Raw genomic sequence first — 18,081 nt, forward strand, 5'->3', positions numbered from 1 at the left:
ATCTAACAGAGTTTATTTATATCGCTCGGTGATAAAATATCCAGCAGAGTTTATTTATATCGCTTGGTGATCAATATCTAACAGTTTATTTATATTGCTTGGTGATCAACATCTGGCAGAGTTTATTTATATCGCTCGGTGATCAACATCTGCCAGAGTTTATTTATATCGTTCAGTGATCAATATCTAACAGAGTTTATTTATATCGCGAGGTGATCAATATCTAACAGAGTTTATTTTTATCGCTCGGTGATCAACATCTGCCAAAGTTTATTTATATCACTTGATGATCAATATCTGGCAGAGTTTATTGATATCGCTTGGTGATCAATATCTAGCAGAGTTTATTTACATCGCTTGGTGCTCAACATCTGCCAGAGTTTATTTATATCACTTGGTGATCAATATCTGCCAGAGTTTATTGACATCGTGAGGTGATCAATATCTTGCAGAATTTATTTATTTCGCTCGGTGATAAACATCTCGCAGAGTTTATTTATATCATCTGGCGATCATGTTACGGGTTTGGAAGCCTTGTGCACACAAACAGACAGCAGTCCCAGCAGTTCAGTTATTTTGAAAAATGTGTTTATAGTTAGAATCCATCCCTTGTGTAAAACGGGAATTTCTTGTATGCGCTACGAGTTATTTTTCAATTAGGTTTTTTTTTTTTTTTTACAACAACCACAACAGCGGCACCGTCCCTCACTCAACCCGGTCGCCATTGCGCACGTGTTTCTGGCTGCGGACGTGGGTGGGACTCCTCGCTCCAGAGCCGACTCCACCCACGAGGGCAAGGGCTCGCCCTTCGTTCAATCTGGAGGCTCATCGCCTCAGAACGAGACTTCGCCCAGAAAGGCAGAGTTTATTTATATCGCAAGGTGATCAATATCTAGCAGATTTCATTTACATTGTGAGGTGATCAATATCTAGCAGATTTAATGCGTCACACTTGGTGATTAAATCTTGTGCCATGTTAGGCAATCTCCCTCATTGATGTTCACACAACTCTGCCACCAAAAGATCTCTCACCAACGCCCAACGTGGACAGGTTATGCACTGCACTCCCGTTCCCTTTTGCGAGGGCATTCACCTTCTGCTCGACTTCGTGAGTACAGTCCAGAGCAATAAAATTACTCTGTTTTTGAAGCGTTTCCCAAGAAGTCTGCAACTGCCGTAGCTCGGTCTTCAGTTCCGCGGCCCTTTCGTAATCCTTGGCCTGTATGCAGGAGTCCAGTGTCACTCCAGTGTCATGAATGCAGACCCGCAATCTTGCCATCTAATGGAGGGGGAGGGCAGGGAAATCAGGGAAGGGAGAATAGGTGGGATATCGTTGATTTCCATTTTCCATCCTAATTTTCAGGCTCATGAATAAGCTTGTCCATGTATAGCATGGAGAGTTACTTTCATACAAAGTACAAGGATGGACAATGGAAAAATCAAGAGTGTGTGGGATTTAAGAGTGGGATCCCAGCATCAAGAAATAAATACTCAGATGGGAATACAAAAAACAATTCCGAAGAATATTGTACAATGAACGAAACAGCATTGCAGGATCATTTAAAACACGAAGCAATATTGTGTACCCATTGCCGAATGGTATGAGGGAGTTTGCCTTGAATCGATCCTTTGTTCCCCCCAAATGATAGACCAAAAAGGCCCATTCATTGTCCTTTTAGACGGTTTTATCTCGAGTTTTAAATCAAAGTGAGGTTCAAGGCATCATCGATGTCCATGACAGAATGATTAAAACAAAACAGCGACAAGTTACAAATTGTCAACTGGTTCAACCTGGCGGAGGTATGTTCTCTACAGAGTGCTCTTCTCATTCGATATGTGCAGATGGCGATGCCCAACCCATGCTTATGGTAATTTTTAAAACTGCCATCACTTTTGAATGTATTTATTTGGAGTTTTACCCTTTACAATCCATAATTTATGGACATACTTTTAAAGTGTTTATTAGGCCTGGACGCGGTAGTTTTGGCGGGAGAACGGAAGGCACCGTCAAGCCAGGGTTATTTACCTCAAGGTTATTGGAGTGACGGGTGGCGGAGTCACTCTGCCCCTCAACTGGGCTCTGGCCCAATAGCAAGAAGGGAGGGACAAAGCACATCAGGGATAAGGGTTTGGGCCAGAAACTTTAAAATCCCAGGCAGCGGGGGGCGGGGGGGTGTAGAGACGTCTCCCGGACCAACGCCACAGTCGGTTGTGCTGTGGTTGTTAGGCTTTCCGACTGCACCACACCCTCACTCAGCCAGCCATGCCTCTCCTCCTCCCGTCTATGTGTTCTCCAGTGCCTGGGATGGTGCGCTGACAAACTGCAGGGACACGACCTGCATCCTTACCAGCTTTGTCACGCTGAGCATGGCTCAGGTATTTCCCGTCTTGTATACCTCTGTGTAATGTCTCTCTCCTACAACATGACTGATAAGCCCAGATAAGGCAGAGGATAATTAAGGAATCCCAATTGTTTGTCTCATACTGTGGGCACGTATGTGCCGCAGTGGGTAAAGGGATTGTTTATATACCCTGTGTACCCCACCCCATCCCTCTCCTTTCCACAGATCTCCCATCATCTCTTAATCACAATTAACACCAGCTTAGAGGGTAATTAGTCATGGCAATCTTCGCTGCAACCCCAGATAGAGTGCGAGGCTCGCTCAGCCCTCATTTGCATACGACGTGCAACGAACGAGTCATCGGCGTGACGCTCGGCGGATTCGGACTTCCAATTCGTAAGGTATCATGGCTTTTAGACACGTGATCCGGCGAGGAAGACCACGAAGCGATCGCACCATCACTTGTTGTTGAACTCACAAAAACTCGAGTGTTGTCCAGCAAGGCCAAATATGTTTATAGTATGTTCCAAGAATAATTTCCAGGTACACATTTTGTCCCAGCGTAGGCCGATGCTAGTCCAGATGAAGTTTAAAGTGTCACGTCCCACGGATCCACTTTTTCCCCATCCGGTGCGTGTGTGTGTGCGTGTGCGTGTGCGTGTGCGTTAAACTTTACAGGCTTGTTTGAATGTGCAACCTCAGTACGGATGTCACTCAACAAGTGTGATGCCCCGTAGCTTGATTTTCAAAAAGCATTCACTTTCACGACAAGAGTTCAGAATAAATGAACAACAAACAGTAAGGGAAACACTTTCACCTCCAGCTCGTGTTGTCGAACGGTTTCAGCATCAATGGGTTGAGGAACCGGAAAGGGATCTCGTAACTCCGACACAATTTCCGCTACCTAGAGCGTGCGAACCCCAAAGAAAAGGATCTTACAGGACAATCACAGCACATCAGGATCTCCATTGTAAAAACATTTCCCTCCGCTCACAATGTCAATCTCTTGTTCGGCGTACATTCTTATTCCCCATCAATCGAAGAAAGTCAAGCGCAGGTGTTTACTCGGCCATTACAGGACCTTCGACAATCAACTGTGTTAAGTTTATAAAATCATCAAATCCATCGACCGTTCAAGTTAAACTGCAGGAGATAAGTTGTTCATATTTAAAAGCCAAGTAAACTTTCAAAATTTAGCTCTTGTAAACATATTTCCAGCTTAAAACACAGTTGTATTAGGGTCCGTAAACATTGGCCTGGCCACACAGGGTCCGTAAACATTGGCCTGTCTAAAACTACAAGTCGTTTCCAGGCTGTGTCTATCATTTGAGGAAAATTCAACTCAAAGCAGCTAATCACCAGACAGGCTTTGGCCAATTTCCTGACAGCCGTTTGAGAAATACAGAACCTGTCTGTGCACTGATGGGATTTCGAGAAAGTTACTTTGTCGTTTTAACTAAAACCAGTTTAAATGAACAAAATGCCAACAGGACCTCTCGAGAACACTCGAACCCAGAGCACGTCTCTCTGAAATAAAAGCATTTGCATTCGATTCGGTGTTCTCGATTACACTTTGGTTTTATCAACAAAATACTCGAGGAATTTGAGTGTTCTTCACCAAGTGATGTTGCACTCGATGTGCCCTTACACGTAGTTTATGTGCAAAACAACCGCGCAATGTCGACCAAGAGGATCCGTATTTATACCGATACTCCACAGGCTGCAACACCTTCATTCTTTCAGGTGAAAACGGCACTTGCACTTATTTCGCTGTAAACAAACGTGGTTCATCGAGAGCACAATGGTTTACTTATTCACAAAAGACATTATTATTATTTCTCGGAAACGGCGATCTCATCTCTTAATGGACCATTTTTAAGTTTGGCGAGGGTAAACGTGAAGAAAAATTCCTTTCCAATTGAAGCCACAGAATGGAAAGTTTGTCTCCCAAAAATTCTCAAAACGTCGAAGCACTGCACTCCAGATTCCAATCAATGTTATCTCCCCATAAATTCAGGGGGGGGGGGAACTAGAAGGGCGCTCGGTAGAGCGCACACACCTCCACTACGCAATGCCTGATCCACGAGAACATATCGGGCCCAATACATTTTTGAAATATCATGCGAGATATCGTATTTTTGGCCTTGTCTGACCTTCACTAAAAATAAATAAATAGTAAATAACTCAATCCGGATCCGGATTCAGATCTTCACCAAATTTGAATCAATTTGTCATTGTCACCTACCCAACGCGTCCACCAAGTTTCGTCCGTATCCGTTCACAACTTTTTGAGATTGTCTGTCTGTGTGAAGGCTGACGGACGTGTAAACACAACCTCCTTCACCGTCGGAGCTAATTAAACATGATGCAACATCCGTTTTATACCCTCATCAAATTTCTCTTCCAATTTGATCAGCCCAATATCTCCAAATGGGATATTGCACTTCCTCAGTATAAATTAAATAATTTCCTGTAAAAACATTTCCTCGAACTCGTCGTTTGGAGATTGCCAGCAGCAAGTGGCAGTGTCGAGACCTGATGGTTTTATCGAGATGAACACAAGTTCTGAAGCTTTTTCACACTTCTGTTTTATAAAACTATCTCATGGTGCAATGATCACACTTTGCTAAGAGCGTCACATCTCCCGAAGCCTCTGCACTCCCTGTAATCCCATGAGCAGATCCGGTCAATGTTTGCACCTCACCCACCAGCGTTCCTTGTTTTGATCAGCTTGAGATTATTCAGGTTTTCTGAAGTTTGTTTGTGTTTACTGTTGAAGTCCTCAGGAGTAACATCTGCTCGCTTTTCCCTTGGATCTCCAGATACACACTTTTGCCGAGCAGCCTGGGAAAACATTAACAGAGGGTTTCTCCACCAGATGTCAGGAAACTCATCCAGGAATGCCTGGTGTTGCCACCTACGACAGTCAAGGTCTCCGTCATTTAATTGATTGAGGTCGAAGAGTCAAAGCAAAACTCTTCGAGAACTTGTTGCACAGAAGGTTTTTCTCCTTTGCCATCAGAGTTGGATCGAGATTCCTCGTCATGGAATAAGCCGATAGACACGATGATTTGCCATTGCTTTTTTGGAATTGTTGAGAATTCCAACACACTCGACCAACTCACTGATGGTCAGTGATGTCCTCAACTCCTGTCTATTTAAAACCTGGATCCACCTCATTGTGAGGCAAACAGAGTTCCCCATTCTCGACATCCGGTTTCACCGGTTCTAGGTTTCTGTGCTTTGTCTCATTCTTTGTGAATAATTGAAAGGGACAGCATATTAAAATTTCCTAACTTTAAAAAGACACAAGAAGATTGTCAGTCTGATAACACTTTTGGAATACCTCAAAATGGCACGTTATAGTTTCAAGGAATGCCAGACGTGTTGGTAAGTGGATCTTGACATCATTCCTTGAATGTCCTGAAGAGCTGATTGGTCTCCTTCCATATTGTGACGACATTTTTTGACAACGTCAAAACCCAATGCTGCACATCTCAATGGCTGCATTATTTATTTATTTATTTATTTTTTAAACAAAGACAACGCTTGTGAAGAAGCTAGAGCATTGAACGGATCACGACACAACAGAACAAAGAGGGGGGAAACACCAACAGCTGGGTTGAAGGATGAAATAGAGGGACACTTTGACAAACAATGAGTGTGGGGAGAAATGATGGGTAGGAGGGGGAATTCATGGGGTGGACAAGATGGATACTGAAGGAAAAACTGGAAATTTGGAAGAAGGTGAGGTTAGGGGTGAGAGTAATGGGGGTAGAAAAGATCATGGTTTTTGATGGGGGGGGTGGGGAGGGAGGAAGGAGGTAATCTGAGATGGTGGTGAACAGCTGTCTTGAAGACCTGAAGGAAAAAGGAGTGGAGGTGAACAGTGATTCTGGATTCAGGTAGTTCCAGCAGAAGGACGTTGATGGTGGACCGTGTGGTTTCCACAGCATCAAGCTGAGCAAGATGTGTGGCAAGGGAGCCAACCCAGAGGTGATGGTGGAGGGTGGAGTGTGGGATTGTGGAAGGATGGTGGTAGAGGGTTTGGGGGTGGTGTTGGGTATTGTGGGGGTGATGGTGGAGGATGGGGTGTGGGATTGTGGGAGTATGGTGGTAGAGGGTTTGGGTGGTGGTGGTTATATGCCCAAGAAAGATCAAGGCTGATGGTGAAAGAGGAGTTTGAACGACTGAACTTCCAAAGTAGGATTGTTAAAAACGTAGATAGGCAGGTTTACCAGTCTTTTCAGACAGAGACAGTGAGAGTGTGAGATTTGTTTGGATTGAAAGACATATTCCAAGTGTTTGATCAGCTTGTCATTCTATCAAGGTCTGAAGAGAGGGAAAAGGCTGCAGGCTGCCTGTCTGAAGGATGACCGATGTCACGGCAGATGATGGAGTCCTCACTAAATAGATAAAGGGGATTTTCCAGAGATTCAGAGAAATCATTGATGAAGATCAAGAATAGGACTGGACCCAGAAGACTGCCTTTGGGTACTCCAGCCTTGACAGGGAAAGTAGATTAAAGGATTCCGTTGAGTGCCGGACATTGGCTACATGAGAAGAGGAAATCAGTCAGCCAAGTGTGCAGTTAACCTTGGATGCCATGTGCAGAGAGCTTGGAGAGTTTTTGATCACCTGTCAGGAGGCCAGACAGGTGGGACAGACAGACGGAGAGAGAGCAACCTATAGTGCCTTCCAGTGAAACCAGTAGGCCGAGGGGACTAATAACAAACTAATAGGGACAAAAGATATATATATATATATATATATATATATATATATATATATATATATATATATATATATATATATAGTATATATATGATAAGGAAAATAAACTTTTATAAAGGAGAGATAATAGGACACAAAGCAATCGCCCAGGGTAAGCATCCTCCAGTGCCTGCAATCCATTGTTGGGCAGATTCTGTTTGGACCACCATATGACCTTGACCTTCAACATTTAGAGATAGAGTGTAAATTAAGACAATGTGTCCCCATTTACACTCTATCTCTAATTTAACTCAACATCATGAAAATCGGAAGAAAATTATTCAAGTTATGATCAAAAATGTTGGGGGTCACAATCTTAAAAAGTAGGTCAAGGACACTTAACAAATACCAGGTGCACAACTTCAGTGCAGGTGAACTATTATTATGCAAGAAAACATCTTGGAAGGCCAAGCTGTCCGAGATTCCACATTGGCAAAATTGAGCAATAAAAAACAAATTTAAAAAAAACAAACAAAAAAAAACCCCTTCCTACGACTTTAGTTTAGTCCTACGACTTTTAGTTCAGTTTAGTTTAACAAAAAAAACCTTGGTTTAGTCCTACAAGGGGGTTGGGGGGTGGTCGAAGAAACTCTGGGGTACCATCAAAAAAAATTGGGGGCACTAATTGCAGAAACACACCCTACAACAGGTATAAACCTACCCCTATCTTATGGAGAGAGCGAGAGCCTGGTGTTGGCGCAGTGGTTCGGGCTGCGGCTTGGGATCCAAAAGGTCCTGAGTTCAAGCCCCGTTGGGCCACTGAATTAATACACCAGGGGGTTGACTCAGCCTGTCATCCTTCCGAGGTCGGCGAAATGAGTACCAGTATACTGGGCCGGTGTATACCCCGGTTAAAATAGGTGTACCATATCCCTGTGTCGTAAGAAGCGACCAGGGTTGCGTCAGGAAGGGCATCCGGCGTAAAACATGTGCCAAATCACTATGCGGATCATACGGATGATCCGCTGTGGCGACCCCGAACGGGAGCAGCCGAAAGAAGAAGAAGAGATCAGAGAGAGAGAGAGAGAGAGATCAGAGAGAGAGAGAGAGAGAGATCAGAGAGAGAGAGAGAGAGAGAGAGATCAGAGAGAGAGAGAGATCAGAGAGAGAGAGAGAGAGAGAGATCAGAGAGAGAGAGAGAGAGAGAGAGATCAGAGAGAGAGAGAGAGAGAGAGAGAGAGAGAGAGATCAGAGAGAGAGAGAGAGAGAGATCAGAGAGAGAGAGAGAGAGAGAGAGCAGAGAGAGAGAGAGAAAGAGAGAACAGAGAGAGAGAGAGAGAGAGAGAGAGAGAGAGAGATCAGAGAGAGAGAGAGAGAGAGAGAGATCAGAGAGAGAGAGAGAGAGAGAGAGAGATCAGAGAGAGAGAGAGAGAGAGAGAGAGATCAGAGAGAGAGAGAGAGAGAGAGATCAGAGAGAGAGAGAGAGAGATCAGAGAGAGAGAGAGAGAGAGAGAGAGAGATCAGAGAGAGAGAGAGAGAGAGAGAGAGAGAGAGAGAGAGAGAGAGAGATCAGAGAGAGAGAGAGAGAGAGAGAGAGAGAGAGAGAGAGAGAGAGAGAGATCAGAGAGAGAGAGAGAGAGATCAGAGAGAGAGAGAGAGAGAGAGAGAGATCAGAGAGAGAGAGAGAGAGAGATCAGAGAGAGAGAGAGAGAGAGAGATCAGAGTGAGAGAGAGAGAGAGATCAGAGAGAGAGAGAGAGAGATCAGAGAGAGAGAGAGAGATCAGAGAGTGAGAGAGAGATCAGAGAGAGGGAGAGAGATCAGAGAGAGAGAGAGAGATCAGAGAGAGAGAGAGAGAACAGAGAGAGAGAGAGATCAGAGAGAGAGAGAGAGATCAGAGAGAGAGATCGAGAGAGAGATCGAGAGAGAGATCGAGAGAGAGATCGAGAGAGAGATCGAGAGAGAGATCGAGAGAGATCGAGAGAGATCGAGAGAGAGAAGAGAAAAGTTAGGGGAGGTGAGATAAATAAAAGAAAATCAAGACAAAAGAGGAAAAAGAGAGAGAGCGCGAGAGCATTGAGAATTTGTAAGAGATGGGAGGTTGAAGTGAATGAAAAGTGCTCATTGGTCACCTGGGGAGCCAACGTGCTGATGCTGTCGATAAGGCTTTGTTATTAGTGTTTACGATTGTCCATGGTGGTGAAATGGAAAGAAATATTGGTTGAGTGTCGTATGACTGAATCAAATGTCCAGGAAGTTTGAAATGTCGAGTATCCAGCTTGGCGAGATCTGTGCTGTTGCTTCATATATTGAGAAAGTGCTCATGATCACCTGAAGCAAGGTTCGTACAATTGAGCAGGGAAGCGATTGCCCGGTTTCACAGATGTACATATTCTCGCAGAAAGTGCACGTGGGTCCAGAGATCACATATACAGAGGTGCAGTCAAAGTTTGGGGTTGCACACGGTCCACCATCAACCCCTTTCTGGTGAAACTACCTAAATCCCGGATCACTGCTCACCACCAATCACCTGATCCTCTTTTCCCCTGCCTGTGGAACCAACTTGCACACACTCTTCACATTCTCATTCTTCCCTCCAAATCATCAAAAGCTGTTTACCATCTCACATCATCCCCCATCCAAAAAAAATAATGATCTTTTCTACTCTCATTAACCCTACTCCCCAATTTCCAGGTTTTCTTTTTTTCTTCCTGAGACTTTGCTTCTGTATTCATCTTGTGAACCCTGTGCATTCTTGACTATCCCTCATTCCATATTTATCGAAGTCTCCCTCTAGTTTGTCCCCGAGTCCTGTGGTATGTTTCCCCCCCTCCTCTCCCCCTCTCTTTGCACTGTTACGTCCTATGATATCATACGTCTCTTCCATTCGGCTTGACTGAATTGAAGAAAAAAAAAATGGTCTGTGATTGATACTCGCCTTCACCAGCATGACTAGTTAACCATACTGCAGGTCAATTGAGTTTGAGTAATTAAAAAATTAAGGCAATGATGAATGAAAGCCATGAGAAAGTGATGAGTTTTCCTCTTTTAATTTTCCAGGCTCTTTTGGGAGGGGGGGGGGGACGGTAAAACTCCATGCGTTTCAAGGATTTTCAAGTCCAGATAAACCCCGTGTAGATGTGACGAAGTAGTTTTGATCCAATTATTTTCCCTGACATCTTGTCAATTTCATGCAATGTAAGTGACCCCCAAAGATGTATATCGCAAATCAATGATGTATGACAACAGATCCAGAATTTTCAAAGCAATGACGAGTAAAATGAGGGTAAACTTACCAATTGCAGACGGCGATCCGGAAGAATTTCCAAGGTAAAAAGGAGTGAGGCAAGTGGAGGAGCCAAACTCAGTGGAAGCGAAGAATCGGATAACAAATGACCCACCGTGGTCAGCAGCTTGTGCCTGGTGGAGATGAGGAATTTATGCAAACAAACTGATTTAATATCTTTCAATTGCTTAAGAAGCATGTCATTTTGTAAACGAGCTATTTGGAAAACCAGTCAACAAAATATGATTAACCATACAGTATTCAAAATAAACTAGATGTGCCACTATAAAACTGCGGCGTTATAGCTGGGTCCCAAGCCACCCCACTTTGATACAACCCCGCTCTGATCAGACATGCGACACATAATGTCCCCTCTTTATTAAACTGAATTCAGAATTGGATTTTTAAAATTTCAATTAAAAAAAAATAGAAATTCAAAGCAATTAAAAAAAATAACAAGCCGGTAGGCGGCCATGGGTCGCCGAGCATCCGATGACCTTTGACCCCTGATCTGAGTTAATCTAGTACTTACGAAATTGCAATCGAATCGGTTAACCCATGTAGGAGCAAGGGGGATTTGAATGGTCATTTTGCCTGAGAAATGCACTCATTGACCTTTGACCCCTGACCTAGTCGAGATAGGTCAATATGTCCTGAAGCAAAGTTGTAGTACCCATTGAGTACTATGTACCTATGAACCTTCATTCGTATTGGTTAATCCGTGTAGGAGCAAGAGTGCCTTGAATGGTAATTTCGCCTGAAAAATGCACTTATTGACCTTTGACCCCTGACCTACTCGAGATAGGTCATTATGCAAATGAGCAAAGTTGTAGTACTCATTACGGTCTATAAGCATGAAAAGATTCATTCGATTCGGTTCAACCATCTTGGAGCTAGTGTACTTTGAATTTTCAGCGGGAATGCTCAATGGTCCTCGGACACCCAAGTTGAGAGGGTCACCATAAGATATAGAAAAAAATGGATGTCAAATAGCGGATAGAGAATCACCTTAAGATTATGCATACCAAATCTCATCGAGTTCCATCTACTGATAACTACTCGGTATCAATTTGAATGAAAAGTACCGAAAATGCGGTTTGATATCGGAAATCCCCAAAGTTCGAGGGAGTGCTGTGGGTGAACAAAGATATAAATCGAAAATCCGGCTCGATTGTTTGTGCACAATGCATTCCAGATGATTAGTGTGAATTTTCATGACCATCCGACCATAGCCCTAGGAGGAGTAGCATTTGGTGCGAAGGCACTTCCAGCTCTCGCATATTATCGATTTTTGCAGTAATTGACCTTTGACCCCTGATCTAAGCGAAATCAGTCAATATGTCCTGGGGCAAAGTTGTAGTACTCACTGAGTACCATGAACCTGCAAAGTTTCATTCGTATCGATGCACTCACCTGGTCGCTAGGGGGCCTTCAATTTTTGCGCATTCCCTAATTGTAGGGGGCGCTGCGGGTAAAGTATTCCATATATCACAAAAACCGGAATATATTTGATAGAGCATCACCTGAAGATCATTCGTGCCAAATTTCATAACCCAACGTGGGATAATGGCTTTCGGAATTGATTTCGCATGAACGGTACCGATTTTGAAGGTTTTTCGGTTGTTACTAGGGAACCAAAGCGTCCCTCGCAACCATCACAATTTCCAAAGCACGAGGTCTCAAGATGTACCTACCACCCGAATTTGGTCAAAATCGGCCCACGTTTACTACCAATTATGCTGATGACAAACGAACAAACAGAATTACTGACAATAAGCGTCACCAATTTTGGCGACCCAATAATAATAAAAAAAGGTGCCAGATGATGAGACAAATGACATTTAAAATATCATTCCATATTCCCAAAGACTTCTTGATAATGTGTGTGAAGTTTCACATCGATCAAGCGAGCTGTTCTGGAAAAGATTTCATTGTAAGGTACATTTTTCAAATAATTTCTTTAATTATGGCTGCCAGACCATGTGAGCGATCACGTTGAAATTATTAAACATAGTCTTGCATCCGAGTACCCGTTAATACAGAATTCCTCAGAGGCGGGACCTTTTGTCCCAAAGGATGGTCCAAACGAGCCAAAAATCAACGACAAACACACATGGAAAGCAGATGGCTGAAATACGCTTTCTTACCTTTTTAAGGATTTATTTGAAAAGTAAAGTAAAGGAAAGAGGGCAGACAAGATGCTATCATAAACAGAACAAACCAAGCGATTCAAAAGACACATAGGACAGTGAGAATTTGCAAACTTGTATACAAGGAGGAGAAATAAAACCTCAAATCCTAACCAACTCAGTGCCACAAATCACACTTGCACAACAACACAAGAATTCAGGCAGGACTTCTTTGTCTCAACAATGTGCAGGGTGGACACAGGACACGATGCAGCCCACTTGAGAATCCAGAAGGGAGACGAGAGCCAGTGATGATGGTGTCCAAAGACAAAATAAATAGGCCAAGAGCAGGGTCAGTAATGAGTAGCTCCTCCACCAGGCCTTGGAGCCCCCTTTGTCCTTTTTAGATCCTCGTGGAGGATCTCTAAGTCTTACTCACGTTGTTGTTCTTGTGGACTTTTTTGTTTCACAGCCTACAGTTTTCATCAAAAATTCCTGAAACTTGGTTTATATATATATTATATATTTATAAAAATTCTCTGCGCAGACAGTAACCATTTCCGATTTTGAAAATTCCTCCTAGAAAAAAAAAAAGTTATGACGTCAAAATATCTCCGCTAATGGAAATCGCCTCAAAAATTATCGCTGCAACTAGGCAAGCTTTTTGAATTCTGTTTGTGGGAATCCAACAGGGCATTGGCAGAGATGAATTACTGCACATATGACATCACTATGACGTCATATCAATTTTTATGACGTCATTCCTATTTATTGACATTTTTTGTTTCACAACCCAGAGTTTTCATCGTATCTTCGTGAAACTTGCCATGGATATGCAGAAAGCCCACGCGCAGGCAGTAACCATCTCCGATTTTGGAAATTCTTCCTAGAAAAAAAGTTGACATCATAATATCGCCGCTAATGGAAATCGCCTATACCATTATCTCCGAAACTAGGCAAGCTGTTTGAATTTTGTTTGCGGAAATCAAGCCGGGCATTAGCACAGATCATTTATCGCAAACCTGATACATCATTAAGAGGACGAGGATCTTAGCTCATTCGAGCTTGTTATACTGAGGCCCCCTGGTCTGCCCGCAGTCTTCTTTCTACAGGCCATCTAAAAACAGGGTCATCTCAGCTTGGGTCGATCAGACAGAGACAAAGCCACAATAATGCCTTCTCACAAAACTGCATGAACCACTTGTTTGTACTCCTTTCACACAAGGCCTCCTCCTCAAAGCGAGGTCTCTATCCTCCTTTCTCCAGGGCCTCTGCCGGTCCGCCCTGGCCAACTCAGTTCTCTTCTTCATCATGGGTGGAGCACTCCTCTTGGATGGGACCTCCCCAATAAAAATAAATGTACATAAACTGGTCAGTGAGATCATAATCGGCATAGCTGCATACCCGACACGTGTGCCTCTGCGATGGAAATTCCTTACCTAGCCCCACCTTCAAACAAGAGGTATTTAGGCATTACATAATTAATTTGCTTGCACAGTCTATAAATTACATACACTGCCTCAGCATCACATAGAACAAACTACTTACTCTGACAGCCCTTTTACATGGCAATCTAACCTACTAAAAGCACACGGACCATACTACATGCCCCACAATCTACCTATGGTTCCCCCACCCCCCTCATCCACATAACAATTTATATTTCCCATGATTCCCCATAAATCACGTCAATTGATGCAGTTTAAGAGAAGTCATTTTAAGATTTTCCTTAAATCCGATATGGCTGCCAGACTGTGTGTCCTATGATGTTTTTGTGAACACCGTGGTATCTCAAAGGCTGGCGGAATATGTGCGTGTGAAGTTTCCCACCAATATGTCAAGCCGTTCTGGAGAAGATTTTTAAAGGTTTACTCTTCAAAAAAAAAAAAAACAATCAGAGCTGACAGACCATGTAATCGATGAGGTTAAGATTTACACTCTATATCCCCCAAGACGAGTAAACCATGTGCATGAAGTTTCGGATCGATGTCGTAAGCCGTTCTGGAGGTTTGTAGAGGATTTTATTTTCAATCCAATGTGGCTGCCCAGCCACATGACCGATGACGTCATCAATTTAATTCTCGTGACCAATTTTATCTCCAGATCACCCTCAATAATTTCCATATTGAGCGGATGAAACATTCAACGGGTGCAATTATGACGTCATAATGAAGGCACTGATGATGTCATCGTTATCAGCAGTTATTCCCTGTGGGGATTCCTTGGCATGTGCAAAGTTTCAATTTTTCCTCTGGAGTGGATTTCAAAGAAAGAGAGGGCCAAAGCTTTTCTTTTTTTAATCAACATGGCTGCCATTTCACATGACCTACAACGTCATTATGATCATGAAAGAAAGAAAGAAAGAAAAAAATCATTCAACATGAGTAATCTGGTGGTAAAAATTTCATCTCATTCACTCAAGCGATTGCAGAGAAAATTAATTAAAAGGGAATAAACAAGCAAAAGTGAAGCGGAAGTACAATAATAATATATTAAAAAATTAACGAAACAAAATCAAGAGGATACGAGCCTGGAAGGCTGGGTACCATACCAAAAATAATACAATACACCACATTGTACTTTTCACTGAAAAAATAAAACTTCAAGATGTGCATCGCGTTTACAGTACATAAATCTAGAGAGAAACAAAGATTATAAATTCAAACCTTCCTGCTTCATCCGACACATCGAGGTACTTGGCAAGAAACACGAGCTGCTGTGCAATCATCTCCTTTTGGATGTTGTCCATGCAGGACAAATCATCAGAGTTAGATGAGATGCTGCGGATGTAGCTGCGGCAAGTAAACACGGAGGGACATGTCAGCAGGATAGAAGGAAAAGGACGGTGTTGGGATTTGGAAAGGTGAGTTTAAGGTGTGGAAATTCAATAAAGTTTGTACCAATTCTCTCGTATCAAACACTAACCACTCCCACTTACCAAGGACTCCCACTACGAAATTAAACATTCTACATTTACTAATTACATCCACTCTCGTATTAAACAGTCTACATTGACCAATTACATCCACTCTGAAATTAAACATTCTACATTTACTAATAACATCCACTCTGAAATTAAACATTCTACATTTACTAATAACATCCACTCTGAAATTAAACATTCTACATTTACTAATAACATCCACTCTCGGATTAAACATTCTACATTTACTAATTACATCCACTCCGAAATTAAACATTCTACATTGACCAATTACATCCACTCTGAAATTAAACATTCTACATTTACTAATAACATCCACTCTGAAATTAAACATTCTACATTTACTAATTACATCCACTCTCGTATTAAACATTCTACATTTACTAATTACATCCACTCTGAAATTAAACATTCTACATTTACTAATTACATCCACTCTGAAATTAAACATTCTACATTTACTAATTACATCCACTCTCGTATTAAACATTCTACATTTACTAATTACATCCACTCCAAAATTAAACATTCTACATTTACTAATTACATCCACTCGCGCATTAAACATTCTACATTTACTAATTACATCCACTCTCGTATTAAACATTCTACATTTACTAATTACATCCACTCTCATATTAAAAACATTCTACATTTACTAATTACATCCACTCTGAAATTAAACATTCTACATTTACTAATTACATCCACTCCGAAATTAAACATTCTACATTTACTAATTACATCCACTCTCGTATTAAACATTCTACATTTACTAATTACATCCACTCTCGTATTAAACATTCCACATTGACTAATTACATCCACTCCGAAATTAAACGTTCTACATTTACTAATTACATCCACTCTGAAATTAAACATTCTACATTTACTAATTACATCCACTCTCGTATTAAACATTCTACATTTACTAATTACATCCACTCTCGTATTAAACATTCTACATTTACTAATTACATCCACTCTCATATTAAACATTCTACATTTACTAATTACATCCACTCCGAAATTAAACATTCTACATTTCCTAATTACATCCACTCCGAAATTAAACATTCTACATTTACTAATTACGTCCACTCTCATATTAAACTTTCGACATTTACTAATTACATCCACTCTCGTATTAAACATTCTACATTTACTAATTACATCCACTCCGAAATTAAACATTCTACATTGACCAATTACATCCACTCTGAAATTAAACATTCTACATTTACTAATAACATCCACTCTGAAATTAAACATTCTACATTTACTAATTACATCCACTCTCGTATTAAACATTCTACATTTACTAATTACATCCACTCTGAAATTAAACATTCTACATTTACTAATTACATCCACTCTGAAATTAAACATTCTACATTTACTAATTACATCCACTCTCGTATTAAACATTCTACATTTACTAATTACATCCACTCCGAAATTAAACATTCTACATTTACTAATTACATCCACTCGCGTATTAAACATTCTACATTTACTAATTACATCCACTCTCGTATTAAACATTCTACATTTACTAATTACATCCACTCTCATATTAAACATTCTACATTTACTAATTACATCCACTCTGAAATTAAACATTCTACATTTACTAATTACATCCACTCCGAAATTAAACATTCTACATTTACTAATTACATCCACTCGCGTATTAAACATTCTACATTGACTAATTACATCCACTCTCGTATTAAACATTCTACATTTACTAATTACATCCACTCTCGTATTAAACATTCCACATTGACTAATTACATCCACTCCGAAATTAAACGTTCTACATTTACTAATTACATCCACTCTGAAATTAAACATTCTACATTTACTAATTACATCCACTCTCGTATTAAACATTCTACATTTACTAATTACATCCACTCTCGTATTAAACATTCTACATTTACTAATTACATCCACTCTCATATTAAACATTCTACATTTACTAATTACATCCACTCCGAAATTAAACATTCTACATTTCCTAATTACATCCACTCCGAAATTAAACATTCTACATTTACTAATTACGTCCACTCTCATATTAAACTTTCTACATTTACTAATTACATCCACTCTCGTATTAAACATTCTACATTTACTAATTACATCCACTCCGAAATTAAACATGCTACATTTACTAATCACATCCACTCTCATATTAAACATTCCACATTTACGAATTAGATCCACGTTCATGTTAAACATGCCACATTTACGAATTACATCCACTCTCAAATTAAACATTCCACATTTACCAATTACATCCACTCTCATATTAAACATTCCACATTTACCAATTACATCCACTCTCATATTAAACATTCCACATTTACCAATTACATCCACTCTCATATTAATCATTCTACACTTACCAATTACATCCACTCTCATATTAAACATTCCAGATTTACGAATGACATCCACTCTCATATTAATCATTCTACATTTACCAATTACATCCACTCTCATATTAATCATTCCACATTTACCAATTACATCCACTCTCATATTAAACATTCCACATTTACTAATTACATCCACTCTCATATTAATCATTCTACACTTACCAATTACATCCACTCTCATATTAAACATTCCAGATTTACGAATGACATCCACTCTCATA

The 18,081-nt window shown here is 41.0% G+C and overlaps 1 protein-coding gene across 1 annotated transcript in view; it reads right to left on the reverse strand.

The window, feature by feature from the left end:
• Window positions 1-18,081, reverse strand: part of NCAPG (non-SMC condensin I complex subunit G) — a 102,650-nt gene that overhangs the window by 71,894 nt on the left and 12,675 nt on the right. The window contains exons 8-11 of the mRNA XM_085855961.1: window positions 15,136-15,261; window positions 10,351-10,474; window positions 3,160-3,246; window positions 1,094-1,279 (exon numbers count right to left, since the gene is read on the reverse strand). Coding sequence (XP_085712087.1) covers window positions 1,094-1,279; window positions 3,160-3,246; window positions 10,351-10,474; window positions 15,136-15,261 — 523 coding nt within the window. The remainder of the gene's footprint in view (window positions 1-1,093; window positions 1,280-3,159; window positions 3,247-10,350; window positions 10,475-15,135; window positions 15,262-18,081) is intronic.

The sequence above is a fragment of the Eptatretus burgeri genome, chromosome 15, assembly GCF_056783735.1.
Source record: "Eptatretus burgeri isolate ZD-2024b chromosome 15, Ebu_testis_v1, whole genome shotgun sequence".
Taxonomy (NCBI): Eukaryota; Metazoa; Chordata; class Myxini; order Myxiniformes; family Myxinidae; genus Eptatretus; species Eptatretus burgeri.